This window comes from Cololabis saira, chromosome 1 (genome assembly GCF_033807715.1).
Source record: "Cololabis saira isolate AMF1-May2022 chromosome 1, fColSai1.1, whole genome shotgun sequence".
In the NCBI taxonomy this organism is placed as follows: Eukaryota; Metazoa; Chordata; class Actinopteri; order Beloniformes; family Belonidae; genus Cololabis; species Cololabis saira.
This window is the reverse complement of record NC_084587.1, coordinates 46,420,921-46,436,792: the sequence shown is the minus strand read 5'-3', so window position 1 is coordinate 46,436,792 and position 15,872 is coordinate 46,420,921. Positions and strand designations below refer to the sequence as shown.

The 15,872-nt window shown below is 45.2% G+C and overlaps 1 protein-coding gene across 1 annotated transcript; it reads right to left on the bottom strand.

Annotated features, from left to right (window-relative positions):
* Positions 1-3,360: 3,360 nt before the first annotated feature.
* Positions 3,361-8,985, bottom strand: LOC133453416 (ras-related protein Rab-33B-like). The gene is made up of 3 exons (XM_061733095.1): positions 8,755-8,985; positions 3,997-4,175; positions 3,361-3,888 (listed from the first exon to the last, which is right to left on the bottom strand). Exons 1-3 carry the CDS (start codon positions 8,971-8,973, stop codon positions 3,567-3,569), a joined length of 720 nt encoding a protein of 239 aa, XP_061589079.1. The 5' UTR covers positions 8,974-8,985; the 3' UTR covers positions 3,361-3,566.
* Positions 8,986-15,872: the final 6,887 nt, after the last annotated feature.

The window sequence follows — 15,872 nt, the reverse complement described above, 5'->3', positions numbered from 1 at the left end:
TGCTTGTCATGTGACGGCGTCTGACTCATCGATTACACACAAAGTCACAGACACATGTGATTTACTTTTCCTTCGCCCACATGGAGCTCGTGCATGAGATCGATCTGCGACTGCCGTGATGTTTGGTCCGTCAGGATCCAGACCTGTCATGTGTCACATGTGTCATGTTAGTAACCTGATGTGCATCACAAAACCCCCAGAAATACACGAACCAGTCTGGACGGACGGTTGTTTGATCAAGTCAAGAAATAAGTTGTAGTTTTAAGAATATCTTTATTTTTCCTTGTGTTTGTAAAACATTTGGAGAAAGCATCGCATCATGTCATCGTTTAAAACATTTAGTTTGGTGAAAATGTATGTTTTTGATTAATTGTCCAAAGTCCAAAGTCAGCATTTCAGGGGAACTGAATCCAACTAAAAGCACAATATCGAGAAACCGCGTGATATGTGGTATAGTTAAAAACACTGATGTTGTTATATATAAATAAATACTTTTGTATTTTAAGTCATTTTGCTTTGAACCAAAACTGATATCTTTGCCCATGTTTTCCTCACTCGTATGCAAGTTGGCATATAAACTATAATCTTGAGCAGTGATTGTTTATCGCAATATTTTAGCTTTTTTTGTGATACGTGATATTGAAGATTTTATCGTGATTATAGAGGAATGGGTTTAATTTAATACATCAGCAACAAAATTCACAAACAAGTAAAGATGAAGAGACGATGACCCTGAATACAGCCCAACTTGTATGTAAAACTACAGTTTCTGAGTTAAACAACCCGTCAGTCTCAGTGTTGTGCATGAACGCGTTCAAATGAACGCGTTCATTGAACACGTTCATTTCTGTGAGAACGTTGAACTGAACGCAACACATTTTCAAATAAAGAACTCGAACGTGAACTTGTTCATTCTGTAGATCATGAACTGGAATTTAAACTGGCAAGATTATGTGAGTTGCAGCTTCACTGTTTAGGTCCAATTATTACGGAATAATCCTGTGTGTGCGCTGTATTACAGCGCATGATGTGCGCTGTATTACAGCGCATGATGTGCGCACACACCAGCGCACACACCAGCAATACAGCGGGCACCAGCTCGCATCACAACGGCGGTCCGAGCCCGGCGCAGTCTTTACAATGAAAAGCGAAGAGACAGACGTTGCGGACGCAGCGTCAGCGAGCCCGTCAGATGATGCGTCCACTTATGATTATCTGCGGGAATTTTACAAATTGTCTCCCACAGAGTCCGACGGTAAAAACCTCAGCTTTCTATGCCAATTATGTCCACCTGCGCTGAAAAAACAAGTGCGCACGTCGACCTCATCCAGTTCAAATTTGAGACGTCATGTGGAGTTAAAGCATCCATCCAGTGTTAGAAAGTATCTCCAAGTCCTTGAACATCAAAAAAAGTCTTAAGGAAAGGCCAAGAAGACCCCCTGCCCACAGCCCCAAATGAACCAACTCACACTGCCTGCAGCCTTCATAGAAAAATAAGAGCACATGTATTTTATGTTTGTTTTGGGGAAGTGTTCACATTCCCATTACAGATGAACACCTACTGTAGTTCTACAGGGGTTGTTTTAGTTGCTAAAGAGTAAAAACAATATTCTGGTGTGTCAAACTTTTTTTATGTTGTTGGAATGTCTTAAATTCATTCTTTTTCTAGAGGAACAATATTGTTGCAACAGTTGAATAAAGCAAAACAAAAATGATCCTTTGTCCACATCCTTTGTGCTATAAGCAATAACTTAATCAATTTTGTGTGATAGAATGTAAGGTCTCGTATAATTGATTGCAAGACATGACACTATAATTGTGGCTTTTGCAGAGTATGAACATGCATACGCTAAATAGCATGATATTCCACTATAGGACAATACATGATTGTATACAATGAACAGTTTAGGATAGGGTGGCGTTTCATTTGTTCTTCTCAGCTGAAAATATTGAAATGAACTGAACTTGAACTAGTTCAAAATGAAAATGGTGAACTTTGAACTTGAACTGTTCATTTTTAAACTATGTGAACTGAACTTTGAACTAGTTCACGAGAGGTATGAACTTGCACAACACTGGTCAGTCTACAGTTAATCAACCATTGCCAGCAGCACAAACCTGTGAAAACAGCCCTTTTTAATACACATCTTATGACCGTTTACGTTCCTTACGATCTGATGAACAGATCTCTAACTGATTTTACTCTGGAGGTTTCCTCTGCAAGGGATCAGGATATCTTTTAAGATCTCAGCAGAACTTAGATGACAAAAGTCTCACACAACTTTCAAGCCTTTGGAAACATCTGAAAGAATTTGAAGATTGTGCTTTTTTAGTTTCTACACGAGCCACACAGGAGTGCTCCAGATGTGCTCCAAACACTTTGTACGTTGTTGGAAAAATCTGCTCTTCAGTGTGATTTTTGGCTCCAACTACTACGTACGTACTTTCCACACACGTGGCTTTTACACTTGTGCATTGTTTTGTGCCACTCTGCAATCACACCATCAAACACTTTGGGAGTATTATTGGAGTATTGCTCCTCTTCAGCAGCCTGGTGGAAGAGTTTGCCTGTTCCCGGGACGGGGATGTTCTGCTGACTGGAGACTCAAGAGCTACAGATGTGAGGACGGGCCTGAAGCTGAAGACGCGGGAGGCAGCTGACCAGGATGCTGGTGAGGGCAGTTGCAGTACACCAGGCAGGACCAGGAAAAGGACCTGCTGGTCCAGGAGGAAACCTGAGCAGGACTGGAGGAGACCCACAAAGGTAGGATGATAGACGTCTCTGGACCGTCCCTGACTGGTGACTAAGGTTACAAAGTTCTGAGGTTACAAAGTTCTGAGGTTACAAAGTTCTGAGGGCAACAGCAGCGTCTTGGCTTGGATGGGAAGAGGAACTATTGCCTTAAACGAGGCTGGAGAGAAGCTGGACCAAGCTCAGCAGGCTCTTCTGGCTACAGCCTGAGGAAGAGGAATCCCATAGGAGGAAGACTAGACGGTGAAATGTCGGAGCAGGTGACGGAAAGTATGTCACCTCGCCACTGAGGTGGGATACACACTCAGGTACAGCAAGAGAACCACCGAGAAGATCACAGCAGCGTCTGAGAAAGCCTCAGGATGGCCGTGGAAAAGGCGTGATCTTTGGTCAACGCAGGTCCGGGACTGCTCATCCCTGGCCGAGTCACCTGGACAACAGCGTTTGAAGTTGAAGGACCACCTGTGCTCGCTGTGACCACCATCGACATGGTCACCTTGGAGCTGCGCGTTAGCCGCGGTTCACGCTGTTGAAAACAAACTTCGGCGCTGCACTTAAAAAGGTCACCTGGATGTTCAAATTCACAGTATTTTATTTTTGCAGCTAATAAACGATAAAATCACAAATATTCACAAAATTTAGAACAAAGTCATGTCACACTTTTAAGAGTTTAAATATTAAAGTTCTTCATGGGAGTGGTGATTATACAAGTAAAAAAAAGAGTTTGCCATTCCTGATCTTTGGTCCAAAATGACGAGTCGCATAATCTGACGTTGATAAAAAGTGGCACCTTCCCCCCCACGGAGAACCTCCCTCAGCAGCAGCTCCTCGACTCTTTCTCCGCTCGTTTCCGGTTGGTGACTTTGAAGGAGCCATTGTGCGCCAGGGAAATCTGTTTCTTATGTCTCTTCAGCGCGGCGCCGACGCCAGCCACAATGTCCTCCACCTCGTCCTGCCAGCACTGCGCCTCCCCGCCGCCTCGCCGCACACTCGCGCGTCTCTTCGACGACTTCTTGGCCGATGTCTCGAAGAAAATCATGCCGTTGGCTTTGGCGAAGCCGAGTGCCATCTCCCGGCTCACCTGGAGCCCGGTCCGGCTGGGGTCACGGAGGTCACCTTTGTTCCCAATCAGGAACCTGGAGACGAAGGGACGGAAAACCTCAAATGAGACTAAACTCAGCGGACGGGTGTGGGCGGGTGTGGACGGGTGTGGACGGGTGTGGGCGGGTGAGCGGTGCCGTTACCTGGGAACCTCCCGACCCACGGAGTTCTGCCGGCACTCCTCCACCCAGGCGGTCAGCCCGCTGAAACTGGCCGGGCAGTTGACGTCGTACACAAAGAGCACGGCGTGGACGTTGCGGTAGTAGTGTTGCACCATGGACTTCCGGAAACGCTCCTGTCCGGCCGTGTCCCACAGCTGCAGCTGATGTGAGGAGGAAATGAGAAAGAAGAAGAAAAGAAAGACAGATTAAAACACAGGCTTTCCTCAACAGTAGGACGGCAGAGAAACAAACACGAAAAAGAGGAAACGAGTGACACGGAAGGCATGAAGAGGAAAAGAAATCATGTGTTGCAACACCTCGAAGCTACGGGGCATTAAAACATGCTCCGTCATCTCTGAAAGGGAACCGAGAAAAGACGCGTCGCGATTTTCCAAAATAAGACTGACCCCTATTTAATAAATTTGAATTATACAAAAACAAAGTCACAATAATGCAAACGAAAACATGTGAAACTCAACAGGGACTTGTGACTGGACTGGCCCTCTGGTCTGGGGACTCTAGACACGTCTTCAGCGGTGGAGACATGTTTTGCCTTCCTTTTGAAAGTTAATTCAAATAATATTTTAGAATTTCCTAATAAAGTTTAAAATGAATTTGTCCGTCTGTCCATGCATTCAGCCGTCAGCATTGTGACTTAGTGTTTGAGCTTGGAGGGTTTGTTCAGGGCCACCAAAACCTTAGTACCGGCCCTGAGTTGTTTTTTTTATGTTACAGGTTATGTTGTGATACTTGTTGTAATAAGCTTCAATCAAATTTTTTTTTTTTTTTTTAAATGGAAACAGCTGATTATCTTCCTAAAACCAGCTTATGATCAGAAAAAGACCTCAAAAGCAGAAGGATTGAAGAGGGCGAGGATGTCAAGGACAATAGAGAACAAAAACTAAGATGTTTTGGCAACCTTTCTCAGTTGATAATCATGAATGAGACCCCGGGATGGTGGGACGTTAAAGGTGACCTATTATGGCATTTAATGTATATTTTAAACAGGCCTTGAATGTCTTAAAAACAATCTAAAGCTTGTTTTTTCTACATAAATCATAAATCCAGCCTGTGGGCCCTGTCACTAGTTTTACCGCTTCTAACCTCTTTTTCTGCGCCTCATTTTTAGGGAAGGGGGGGGTATGATAATGAGGCTCTGTGCTGATTGGCTCCCTGAATGACGTGTAGCAGGGGAGGAGAATAAACCTCGCTCCGCCAGAGCAGCCCGAGCCTGTAAATTATCACAACACTGAATTTTCACAAATGGAAATTTTATTGTTAAAAAAATAAAATATGAGTTGTATATAAATAACATTTATGCTCTATTTAAGCCGGATCTACCCGGCGGATGCTGAACGCTGGCCCGGAGCCACGCCGGGCGCCCGGGAGCAGCGCTGCTAGAGCAGCGCGCATCACCGCGGCTTTAACGGGGGAATCTGACCGGTTCCGACCGACCGGGACCGCAGGAACCGGCCTGGACTGGTAGCAGGGACTCCCGGGGACCGACCAGCGGAATTTCAGCCGGATCTGCCCGGCGGATGCTGCGCGACGGGCGCTTCAACCCCACGGCCGGCGCACAGATCGGCTCCGGAGCGCATCCTGTGCGCATCGCCCGTTACTGGGGATCAAACCGACAGATTTGCCTGAAAATCTTTGAGGATGAAGCTGGTCCGACCTGGGACAGACCCCCGAGGACCCAGCTCCCAAACCACCCGGGAACCTGGATGATTTAACCCGGATCCGCTCCGCCGCGGCGCCGCGTCCGACTGGCTGAAGGAAAGGACCGCTCCAGCAGCGGAGAGAGCTGGTTGTGGGCGTGGTTTCAGCAGCGGAGGCTGAACCTATGGAAATGAGCGCCTATGGTGACGTCACCATAGGCGCAGATTCAGAATGGCTCAAAAAAAGGTCACGTGACACTGGAAGACTCAGTCAAGGGGGGGAGCAGACCCTGCAGAATTTCATGGTATTTTGTCTCCCCTGTGCTGGCAGGGTGAGGGGAGACCACTTTATATATGTTAAAACAAGAAAAAACGTGTTTTTCATAATAGGTCCCCTTTAACCATGACAGGAGATGGCAGGAGTATTGTGTTTGTTGAGACGTGGCTGCAGGAGCATGTTCTGGACATCTCTCCACGTGGACTTTGGACGATACAGTTGCACAAAAGACCAAGAGATGATTGTCAGGAGCGCTTGCAGTACTTCTTAACAACAGAATGCCATTTTATAATTACCATCTGCGGATTAATAAAGTATTCAATTCATTTCCAGTGACTTTCATCCAAATGGTCTCAGAAACTAGGAAACAAATAAAGGACACTGCATGGAGAACCGTTTACTGCATTACCGAGACCTTCAAACAGACATTCAGTATTTTCTCCAACGAAGTCCTCTTTTTGCTGTTTGGGGGAAAGAGGCAACACCACCACCATCAATCCATCTGGTGATGATCGATGCATCTTCCAGCACGATCAAGGACCGTGTCACAAGGCAGAAGGGATGAAGTGGTTCACAGATCATGGCCCTGAAAGTTTGTCTCCAGGGCCAAGAGAGAACCCGAGTCTTCATCTCTTGAGGTCAACGTTTCTCCAAAAGAGAGGCAGAGTCTCTCCGAGCTAAAAATGGGTAGATGAAAAACTGGAATAATATACTGGAGTAATACAGCAAGAACGGAACTCCACCTATACAAAATATATCATCTGGCTCTCACATGTTTACATGTCTTCGAGCCACAAAACCTTTTAATAAGACCATACATTTTTTTGCATCTTACACTCCGGAGTTCATAGTGAAACGCCCTGGAGTGTTGTTTGTTGCCTGGCAACAACTGTGGCGATGCTGTTGCACGGTGCACCAGCAGGTAGTAGGGTGGGCTCTGAGTAGACGGCATGGGTGGACGTTCCCATCCAACAGTTCAACATCTGGGATGCACAGATGCTCCTTCACAGTCGCGTCCGGGATAATGACGTCCATTCCTGCTCCACTTCTGCTGGTCTGTGTGGAGTCTCTAGTCCACCTGCATCGTCCCAAATCCACATAGACGGATGCCGGAGTCCAAAACCAGGACTTGGAACATGAATATGTTTGTCCCCTCCTGCATTTCCACAATTGTTGTTTCAATGAAACGTGAACCTCCACGCTGACCTGAAGTCGGGAGCACTGTCTAAAGGAGTTTCACCAAGGATGGATCGCAACCAGATCCAAGTCCACCGATGGTTCTGAGCCTCACCGGTCACAGTCTTGGCACCAGATCTGTGCCTTAAATACACTTACTATCCTACAGACAAGTCCAAAAGGAGCAGCCATGGCTTCCAAAATCACTTTGTTTTCCACTTTGCCCCAGACCACTTTAATGAGCGTTGGCACCAGAGAAGTCGGGGATATTCCTGGATTCTGTTCACATAAGGCTTGTTCCTTGCGTCGCACAGCTTCAACCTCCATTTGTGGACGTCACAGAGAATCGCTGTTCTGAGAAAAGGATTTCGGGACGTGTTCCTGAGCCCGTGCAGGGACTGAGACGCAGGACTGGTTTCACTACAGAGCTAGATAACGGGCGTCCAACATTTAATTTTCTGCCTTGTCCCATGCACACAGAGATTTCTCCAGTTTCTCAGAAGCTTTCCACGCTCTGCAGATAATGAAATACTCAAAGTTTTTCTCAGTTTTACCCCGAGGAACATTACTCTGAAATTGCCTCACGATTTGTAGACGCGGCATTTCTCTGCCCATCTTTACTTTACCGTATATAAACAGCTACTGCTGATGTTCTTCAAGTGTTTGTTTGTGGACCGCTTCCTTTTTGGATTCAATATAAACTCACTTTCAACATTTGTTTTGTTTTATTAATGTTATATTGTGAGTAAGAATGTGGGTTGTGAGACTCAGATTATGATTTTACACTTCTGATGTGGTCTATCCAGTTCCCTTCAGCGTGAATTGAGAAGTCTTGAGGTTTTAAACAAATCCACAGTCCCTTGTCACACTTCCTCTCAAGTGGACGTTTCAAAACGCTCAGGAACACGCAGACCAACCAACACCCACAGTTTTCTGGGTCCATTATCGCGGCCGTGGCCTCCCATAAATCAGGCTGCACACACTGAAAAAAATAAATCTAAGCGCATGTAAATATAACATATTTAAATCTGTGATATTAGTTTGTTGCTTTACACTAGATCAAGAAAGACTAGTCTTTGTATAAACTACTTAATTTTTAGTATGTACAAAATTTATTTGCAAGTAAAGTCAAAATAATTTTGGTAAATAAAGTCAACTTAATTTTGATAAATAAAGTAAACTTAACACAATTAAGTTGACTGTACTTGCAAAATGTATTATTTACATACAAAAACTTAAGTAGTTTATACAAAGACTAGTCTTTCTTGATCTACATAATAATCTCATGCAAAAAGTTGACTTATTTTTTTAAAGTAGATCAAGCACAATATCAGTGCATTAAAACAACTGTTCGGGAGTAGATGCACTAACGTGACTCCCGCCTGCAGACACGAGTTTCCTGCCATCCAGAGAATGTTTCTGTCGGACAAACAACCAATTCAAGCAACAACCCGAGAGAGAACAGAGGAGCGGAGCCCCGGGTCATCACCCAGGTCTCTAACAGCTGGGCGGAAAAGGCGGCGTGCCTTCTTCTTGAGGCAGCAAACTCAAATAAAATAATAAACCGGCTTGCATTTGGGTTGTTGGTTCTGACTGGTGAAAAGAAAAAGGGAAAAAGACAGTTCCCACCTTAATCTTCTCTCCATCCACCTCCAGCAGCCTCTCTCGGAAGTCCACGCCGATGGTGGCCTCCACCCCGCGGGGGAAGTCGGCCGCGCTGAGCCGGTGCGTGAGGCAGGTCTTCCCCACCCCGGAGTCCCCGATCAGCAGCACCTTGCAGGTGCGGCAGCGGGAGAGCAGGGAGGACACGCTGCCCAGCGAGCTGGAGAGCTCCAGGGAGGACTCCATGGACCGGCCCGGTCTGTGTGTGACTGCAGCTGCAGGGAGGGGAAGGGGCGGCCCGCTGCCCCGCCTGGGCTTATCTGACAGCAGGGAGGAGATGAGCTGGAGGGGGGAGAGGTTATCCACGATCTGCCCTCCGGTTCACACTAACATACCTCGTTAACTGGCTTGACAAGTGCTTTTTAAATTCACGGAATAACTTGGCCTCAGTGGCAAAAAGTTTCCCACCCAGGAAACGACGCTCTGCTGCCCCCTGGTGGCTCATGGTTGTATTGTTACTGGTTTTATTGAGAGGCTGCTGGTTCCTCCTACCGAGCCATCGAGAGCATTATGTCCAGAGGTGGGTAGAGGAGCCAAAAATTGTACTCAAGTAAAAGTACTGTTACTTCAGAATAATATGACTCAAGTAGAAGTAAAAAGTAGTCATCCAAATAATTACTTGAGTAAAAGTAAAAAAGTACTTGGTGAAAAAACTACTCAAGTACTGAGTAACTGTTGAGTAACGTCTGATTTATTTTTTTAACACAACCAATCAAACAGACAAAAGTTCAAAATAATCATCTTCAGGCAAATTAAATCAATAAAATAAATTAAAATTAATAAAAAAATAGCTTCAATTAAAATAATCTTAAAGTAAATGTAAGTACTTTAATAAATAAAATAACAGAATAAAAAAATGAATTAAGCACAAGTAGTACAACATTTCCAGCCTTTGTACTTTTCTTTTTTAACCAGGCAGAACTAGAACAAGCCCATGAACTCATATAAACTCTGTGTGTGTTTGAGTCTGTGTAAATGTGACAAAACATGCAAAAACAAACATTTTTCCCAAAGAATCACCCAGTGATGTCATGAGATTGACGCGTACGCGGATAAAAGGGATAAAAGAAAAGTAACAGCTCAACGTAGCCTAATGTAGCGGAGTAAGAGGAACAGTTTCTTCTTCACAAATCTACTCAAGTAAAAGTAAAAAGTATAGTGATTCAAAACTACTCCTAAAAGTACAAAATTTCCCAAAACTTACTCAAGTAAATGTAACAGAGTAAATGTAACTCGTTACTACCCAGCTCTGATTCTGACCTACTGTATCTGCATCTGGTACAGCAGCTCCAGCAGCTCAGAGGAAACACCTCCAGAGGGTCGTCACCATCGGCTGGCCTCTCTCCACACTGGAACACCTCCACCACTCCCGTGGCCAGAAAAAACCCAAAATATAATAAAATACACTTCACACCCCGGACACTCACTGTTTGAACTGCTGCCATCTGGGAAACGATACAGACCCATTAAAACAAGGACAAACTGACTCAAACACAGCTTTTATCCAACAGCAATAACCATTCTCAACAAAAACAGGAGCTAATGTGCAATAACAAAAAAATGATTGTATGTTGATGAAAGTTCTTGTAATGTCCGTGTGTTGACGTATATGTGGAGGGGTGAAGGTGTCTAGATATATATTTATTTTATTTGTTTTTATTTCATTTTATTTATTGGTTATTTTATTTTTTTACATGATGCGCTGACTGAAGAGCACTTTTAATTTCGTCGTACCTGGTGATATAATGACAATAAAGATCTATCTATCTATCTTATTGTATTATGCAGGTATGGTTTCATTTAAGAGTCCCTATTGTTGTAAGGATTACTATTACTTTCACAAACTGTTTCATCAACTCTTGTGTGAGATTAGAGGATCAGAACGGTCAGGTAGCATGAAATACAAAGAAACGGCAGGAAGACACGAGCTGAGGTGGTGGTAGAGGCGGTGAGACCGGGGAAGAACCTGAAGAGAAGTATATGGAGAAGCCAAAGAGCATCCATTCAGTGTCCTCAGCAGAGACTCAAGAGTAAATATAAAAAGAGATCATCACCTCCCGAGTCTGAATCAGACGAAAAAAACACTCCTGCTTCATCAGAAACATGTTAAAGTACCCACCCGGAGGAAGTTTGGTTTCAGTGCATTTATTGAAATAAGTGGGCACATGAATTATGCAAGCTGGGCCTTGATGTGACTCCTGTAAAAAAAAAAAAAAAAGTGAGTGAGGTGTTCAAATGATTTGCATTTACCTGTTTTTTTTTTATAGATTTCAGGGTCTCAGTTGACAGTGACTAGTCATCTTGAACAAAAGGTGAGGCAGAGAAATATCAGTGATGATTAAAAGCGTGCCAACCAGTAACGGACTCCCGTCTATGCTGCAAGTCAGAATTCCCTCCCTGTGTGGTGTCAGACGAGGAAACCATCCAGGACTGGAAGGAAGCTGCAGTTCCTCGGCTGACCACTGGGGGGTGGTGTCAAAAGAGAGTCCGGCTAGTATTATTATTATTATTATGTATAGTATATTATATTATTATTAGTATAGGTAGCGAATAGGTGAATGGATGAATGAATGGGATGCCTGGGTCTGGGGCCCTCCGTTGTCGGGCCTGCGCGGGTGTCGCCTTGTTGGGGGGTTCCCTCTCTCCGGGCCCGTCTCCGGTCCCCCCCGCTGCCTCTACGGCGGGGCGCCCCTCTGGTCTTGGAGGGCCACTTTCGTGGGGGACGGGTGCGCCTGCCCGCGTCGGCGGCCGGGGCGGCTCTGTCTCTCCGGGCAGGCTGGCCCCCTGCCGGGTGGGGGTCGTTGGCCTGAAGGGTGAGGGCCTCCTGGCCGCGTGTCCGGCCCGGACCGGGTGGCCGGGGATTGCCTGGGTCGCGGTCCGCCGCCGCGGGATCCCTGGCTGCTTCTTTCCGCGCCGTGGGGGCCCCGCCCGCGGGCCCCCTCGGCCGCCGCCGGGTGGGGGGGGGGCCTCGCAGGCGGTGGGTTGCCTCCCTCCTACTTCTCCCCTCTGTGGGGTTGCCGGTGGCCTGGGTTCCGGGCTCTTCCTTATTACACACACACACACACACACACACACACACACACACACACACACACACACACACACACACACACACACACACACACACACACACACACACACACACACACACACACACACACACACACACACACACACACACACACACACACACACACATGCATGATCATATACATACACACACACACACAGACATACACACTGGCTTGTTCACCTGCATGCTGGCTCTCTAGTTTTTGGGTTTAGGTAGCGGTAGCGATAGCTTAGCTCAGACTGCGATCAGATCTCAAGATTTAGGTCGATTGCTGTTCGTGTTTTGGATGGCTCCGTGCCGGTTTCGTGCTTTGTTTGTGGTTTTTTTGTTGCAGATTTCCAGTGCTTGACGTGTGTCTCCGTGTGTTCCTGCTTCCTGGATTGGCAGTGGATGTCGTCACCCCCCCCCCCCCCCCAAAAAAAAAAAAAAAACACTGGGTTTGTATGTGTATATTTATGTATGTGTACGCATATGTGTGCGTATATATATGTATATATTACATATAGTAATAATGCACATATATACACTTTTGGTTTCTACCGTCATGGTATCAATCAATAATATGTGTGCAGACAAGGTAAAAAAAAAAAAAAAAGAGAGTCCGGCTCCATTGGCCTCCATGTTACAAGGTCCAGAAAAGGTCCTGCAGAAATCATCTTATTTACAGCCTGGTTGTCTCAGGAGTGGGGTTTATCTACTTACGTAAAACATTATATAAAACATCAATCCATTATCTATATCCATCCATTATCTATACCCGCTTTATCCTTCAGGGTCACGGGGGTCTGCTGGAGTCTATCCCAGCTATTTTCAGGTGAGAGGCAGGGGTGACACCCTGGACAGGTCACCAGTCCATCGCATAAAACATCAAATGTATGCATAAGTAGGGGCTTGGTACTTTAATTGACAGTCTTGGTTGGTGGCTAGCTGTTGACATAGTGCTATACCTTCAGAAAATGTGACCTCTTATCTGTGAATAAAGGTCTACCAGAGCATAATTATTATTATATAGAAAATACGGCTCGTTGTGTTGCTAACTAAAAAAAGACTGCAACTGTTTAAAAACAACTTTTTCCAATACTTTGGAAAGAGTCCTGCAAAGAGCTGCACACATCTCCTAACTAATTCTGATGAGCAGAGAAGTTTACTAGATGCAGAAATGCTCCTTGAAGAGCTGAGTCTTTAACTTGCTCTTAAAAGTAGATACAGACCCTGCAGATCAGACAGAGTTTGGTAGGTCGTTCCACCATCGGGGAACAATGGAGGAGAAGAATCATGCTACTGATTTCACGCCACGTTGTGGTGGAAGCACCAGGCGTCTTTCACTGGCTGAGCAGAGCTGTCGAGAGGGAGTGTAGCTCTGGATGAAGCAGTGAAGGTAGAGGGAGTGTAGCTCTGGATGAAGCAGTGAAGGTAGGCAGGAGGTTTAACTGAGCAGGCAGGAAGGCCGACCAACAAGGAATTACAGTAGTCAATGCGTGACTTGACCAGAGCCTGAACCAAAGGCTGTTCTCTCATGTATGTATGTATGTTCTCTCAGGTAGGGTCTGATTTTCCTGATGTTGTAAAGAGGGAATCGGTAAGACCCGGAAACCAAGGCAACATGGTCCTTAAAGGTCAGCTGGCTGTCTAACATGACACCAACATTCTTAACAGAAGACGTGGGCACAAGTGTGGTGGAATCACGTTTATCTGAGGAGGTGAGGGATGACTGGCTGAACAGACAATAATCTCAGTCTTGGACAGATTTAGCTGAAGGTGACGGTTCTTCTTCATGCAGAGATATCGGAAAGACTGGCTGATATTCGCATTGAGACGGCAGTGTCACCGGGTGGAAAGGAAAGGAAGAGCTGGGTGTCATCAGCATAGCAGTGGTAGCAGAAGCCATGAGAGCTGATGATTTCACCTAGTGAGTCACGGTCCACTCTACCTGTTAGCCATGCCTCCTCATCAGGCCAGCTCTCCACACCTGTGACAGCCCTGCTGCATTTAAGCTCCCGTCTTTCCTTCAGCACCAGTTGTTCTTGTGTCATGCATGACTTTCCAACGGTTTTCCCCGGACTGATCACCTCTTGCCGACCTCGCCTGTCCCCGACCTGCCTGCCTCGTCTCCGCCCTGGATATGACCTCAGCCTACTGTCTCGGACCATGAATTTCACTTATCCCCTCCTGGTTACACACCTGCTGAGCTCTGTGGCTACACAGCTCACCACTGGACCTGTCTGCCAGCTAGGTCATCCACCAGTTGTTGGCTTTGCCTTCAGTCAGCGACTCCAGGCTCACTCCTCTGATCTCGCAGAAATTCACTGAGCCAAGACTTTTCACCCTGCCACTGTAGAAACTGTTAAAGACTGCAGTAATAATAAAGGTCATTACTGACTGATATCCCATCTGCCTGTTTGGGTCTTCACCATAGCCCTGACAGTGAAGGGGGGACAAGCACCGATCCCTGTGGCACCCTTGTTGCCACACATGCAATCTGGACACTCGTCCTTTGCCATGACTCTGAAGGATCTTCCTGTGAGGTGAGACATGAACCACAAGAGGACGGATCCTGAAAGCTCGATCTTTGAGAGTGTGGAGAGGAGGATGTGGTGGTTGACCGTGTCAACGGCAGCAGACAGGTCCAGCAGTACGAGGACCGAGGATAAACCAGGGGAGATGAGTGTGGGTTTTTTTCAGCAGTGGGGTGACTGGAGCTTGTTTGAAGGCAGAGGGAAAGATGCCAGATTTAAGAGAGGAGTTGATAATGTGGGTTATTGCAGGTTGGACAGTAGGTTAAATGCTCAGCAGGATGTCGGTAGGTACAGGATAGAGAGGACAAGTTGTTGGTTTTGAGCCGACTAGAAGGTTAGAGACTTCATCCTCATTTAGAGACCGGTTGGAGTGGGCTAAGATGGACAGGCTCAGAGAATTGGTTACTGATAGTAGCAACCTTTTCAGTAAAGAAGGACGCAAACTTTTCTGCAGACAACCCAGTAGGAGGTTGAGCAGGTGGTGGAGAGAGAAGAGAGTTAAATGCCATGAATAGTTGTCGACTAGGGCTGGGCGATATATATCGAGATTTTAATATATATCGATATATTTTCAAACACGATATGGTACGAGACAATATCGTTTATATCGATTTAAAAAAAAAATTTATTTATTTTTTTTACTTTTTTAATGATTTTGATATAGCTTATTTTGTGACAAATTGACTTGAATGTTTTATTTGAGATTTGCATAAATATTTTGTTATTTGCGCAACTGTCAACCTCAGTGGAAAAGTCTGCCTGTTACTGTCTACATTGTATTAATTGCACAGTGTATTTTAATTTAATTGTTATGCAGGAAAGGGATATTTGTTTTATTTTATTCAAGAAGCATTTTTATTCTATATATGCAGGCAGTTTATTTTTATTTCATTTGTTTTATACATTTTGATATTGTGCAGACCTCTGTTAATAAAGGAACCTGTGTGACATTTGGCACGAGGCTTTGTATTAAAACTGACTGTTTTTTTAAGGGTTTGCCTCAGAAAAAAATGAAGCTAACAGAGATGCTAACAGAGATGCTATGCTATAATGCTTTGGGGGAAACTCCAATTATGGCACAGAAAAAATATCGAGATATATATAGAGTATCGCCATTCAGCTAGAAACTCATTTCAGGGCATTTCAACAAATTTTCCCCAAAATTTTAGATACATTTACTGATCGCACTAATGAAGAGTTGTTGAATATAACTTTGGATAACCCATGTCAGTTAGATGCAGATCAGACCTCTGGGTCTGGATCAAAGCTTGGTCACGTGAACCTTGGGAAGGAAACTAAAGGCCCTACTTTGATCCACATATGTGCTGATAGAGTATGATTCTACCAAAGAAAAGTGTTGTCTCTCAGATATTTGAATGATTAAAGCTCTGTCGGTGTGTTTTCATATAAACGGGTGAAGGACACATTTTAAAAAGCTTTGTAGAATCCTGAAGAGATGCTACAGAAGTGCAGACCAACCAAACGGAGAGTCAAAT

What these genes read in the sequence shown, in the direction of transcription:
- LOC133453416 (XM_061733095.1), bottom strand. Translation starts at nt 8,973, where the DNA reads ATGGAGTCCTCCCTGGAGCTCTCCAGCTCGCTGGGCAGCGTGTCCTCC. An exon ending in TGGATGGAGAGAAGATTAAG is followed by an intron (nt 4,176 to 8,754) that starts GTGGGAACTGTC and finishes TCCTCACATCAG; the next exon opens with CTGCAGCTGTGGGACACGGC. An exon ending in GTGGGTCGGGAGGTTCCCAG is followed by an intron (nt 3,889 to 3,996) that starts GTAACGGCACCG and finishes CTTCGTCTCCAG; the next exon opens with GTTCCTGATTGGGAACAAAG.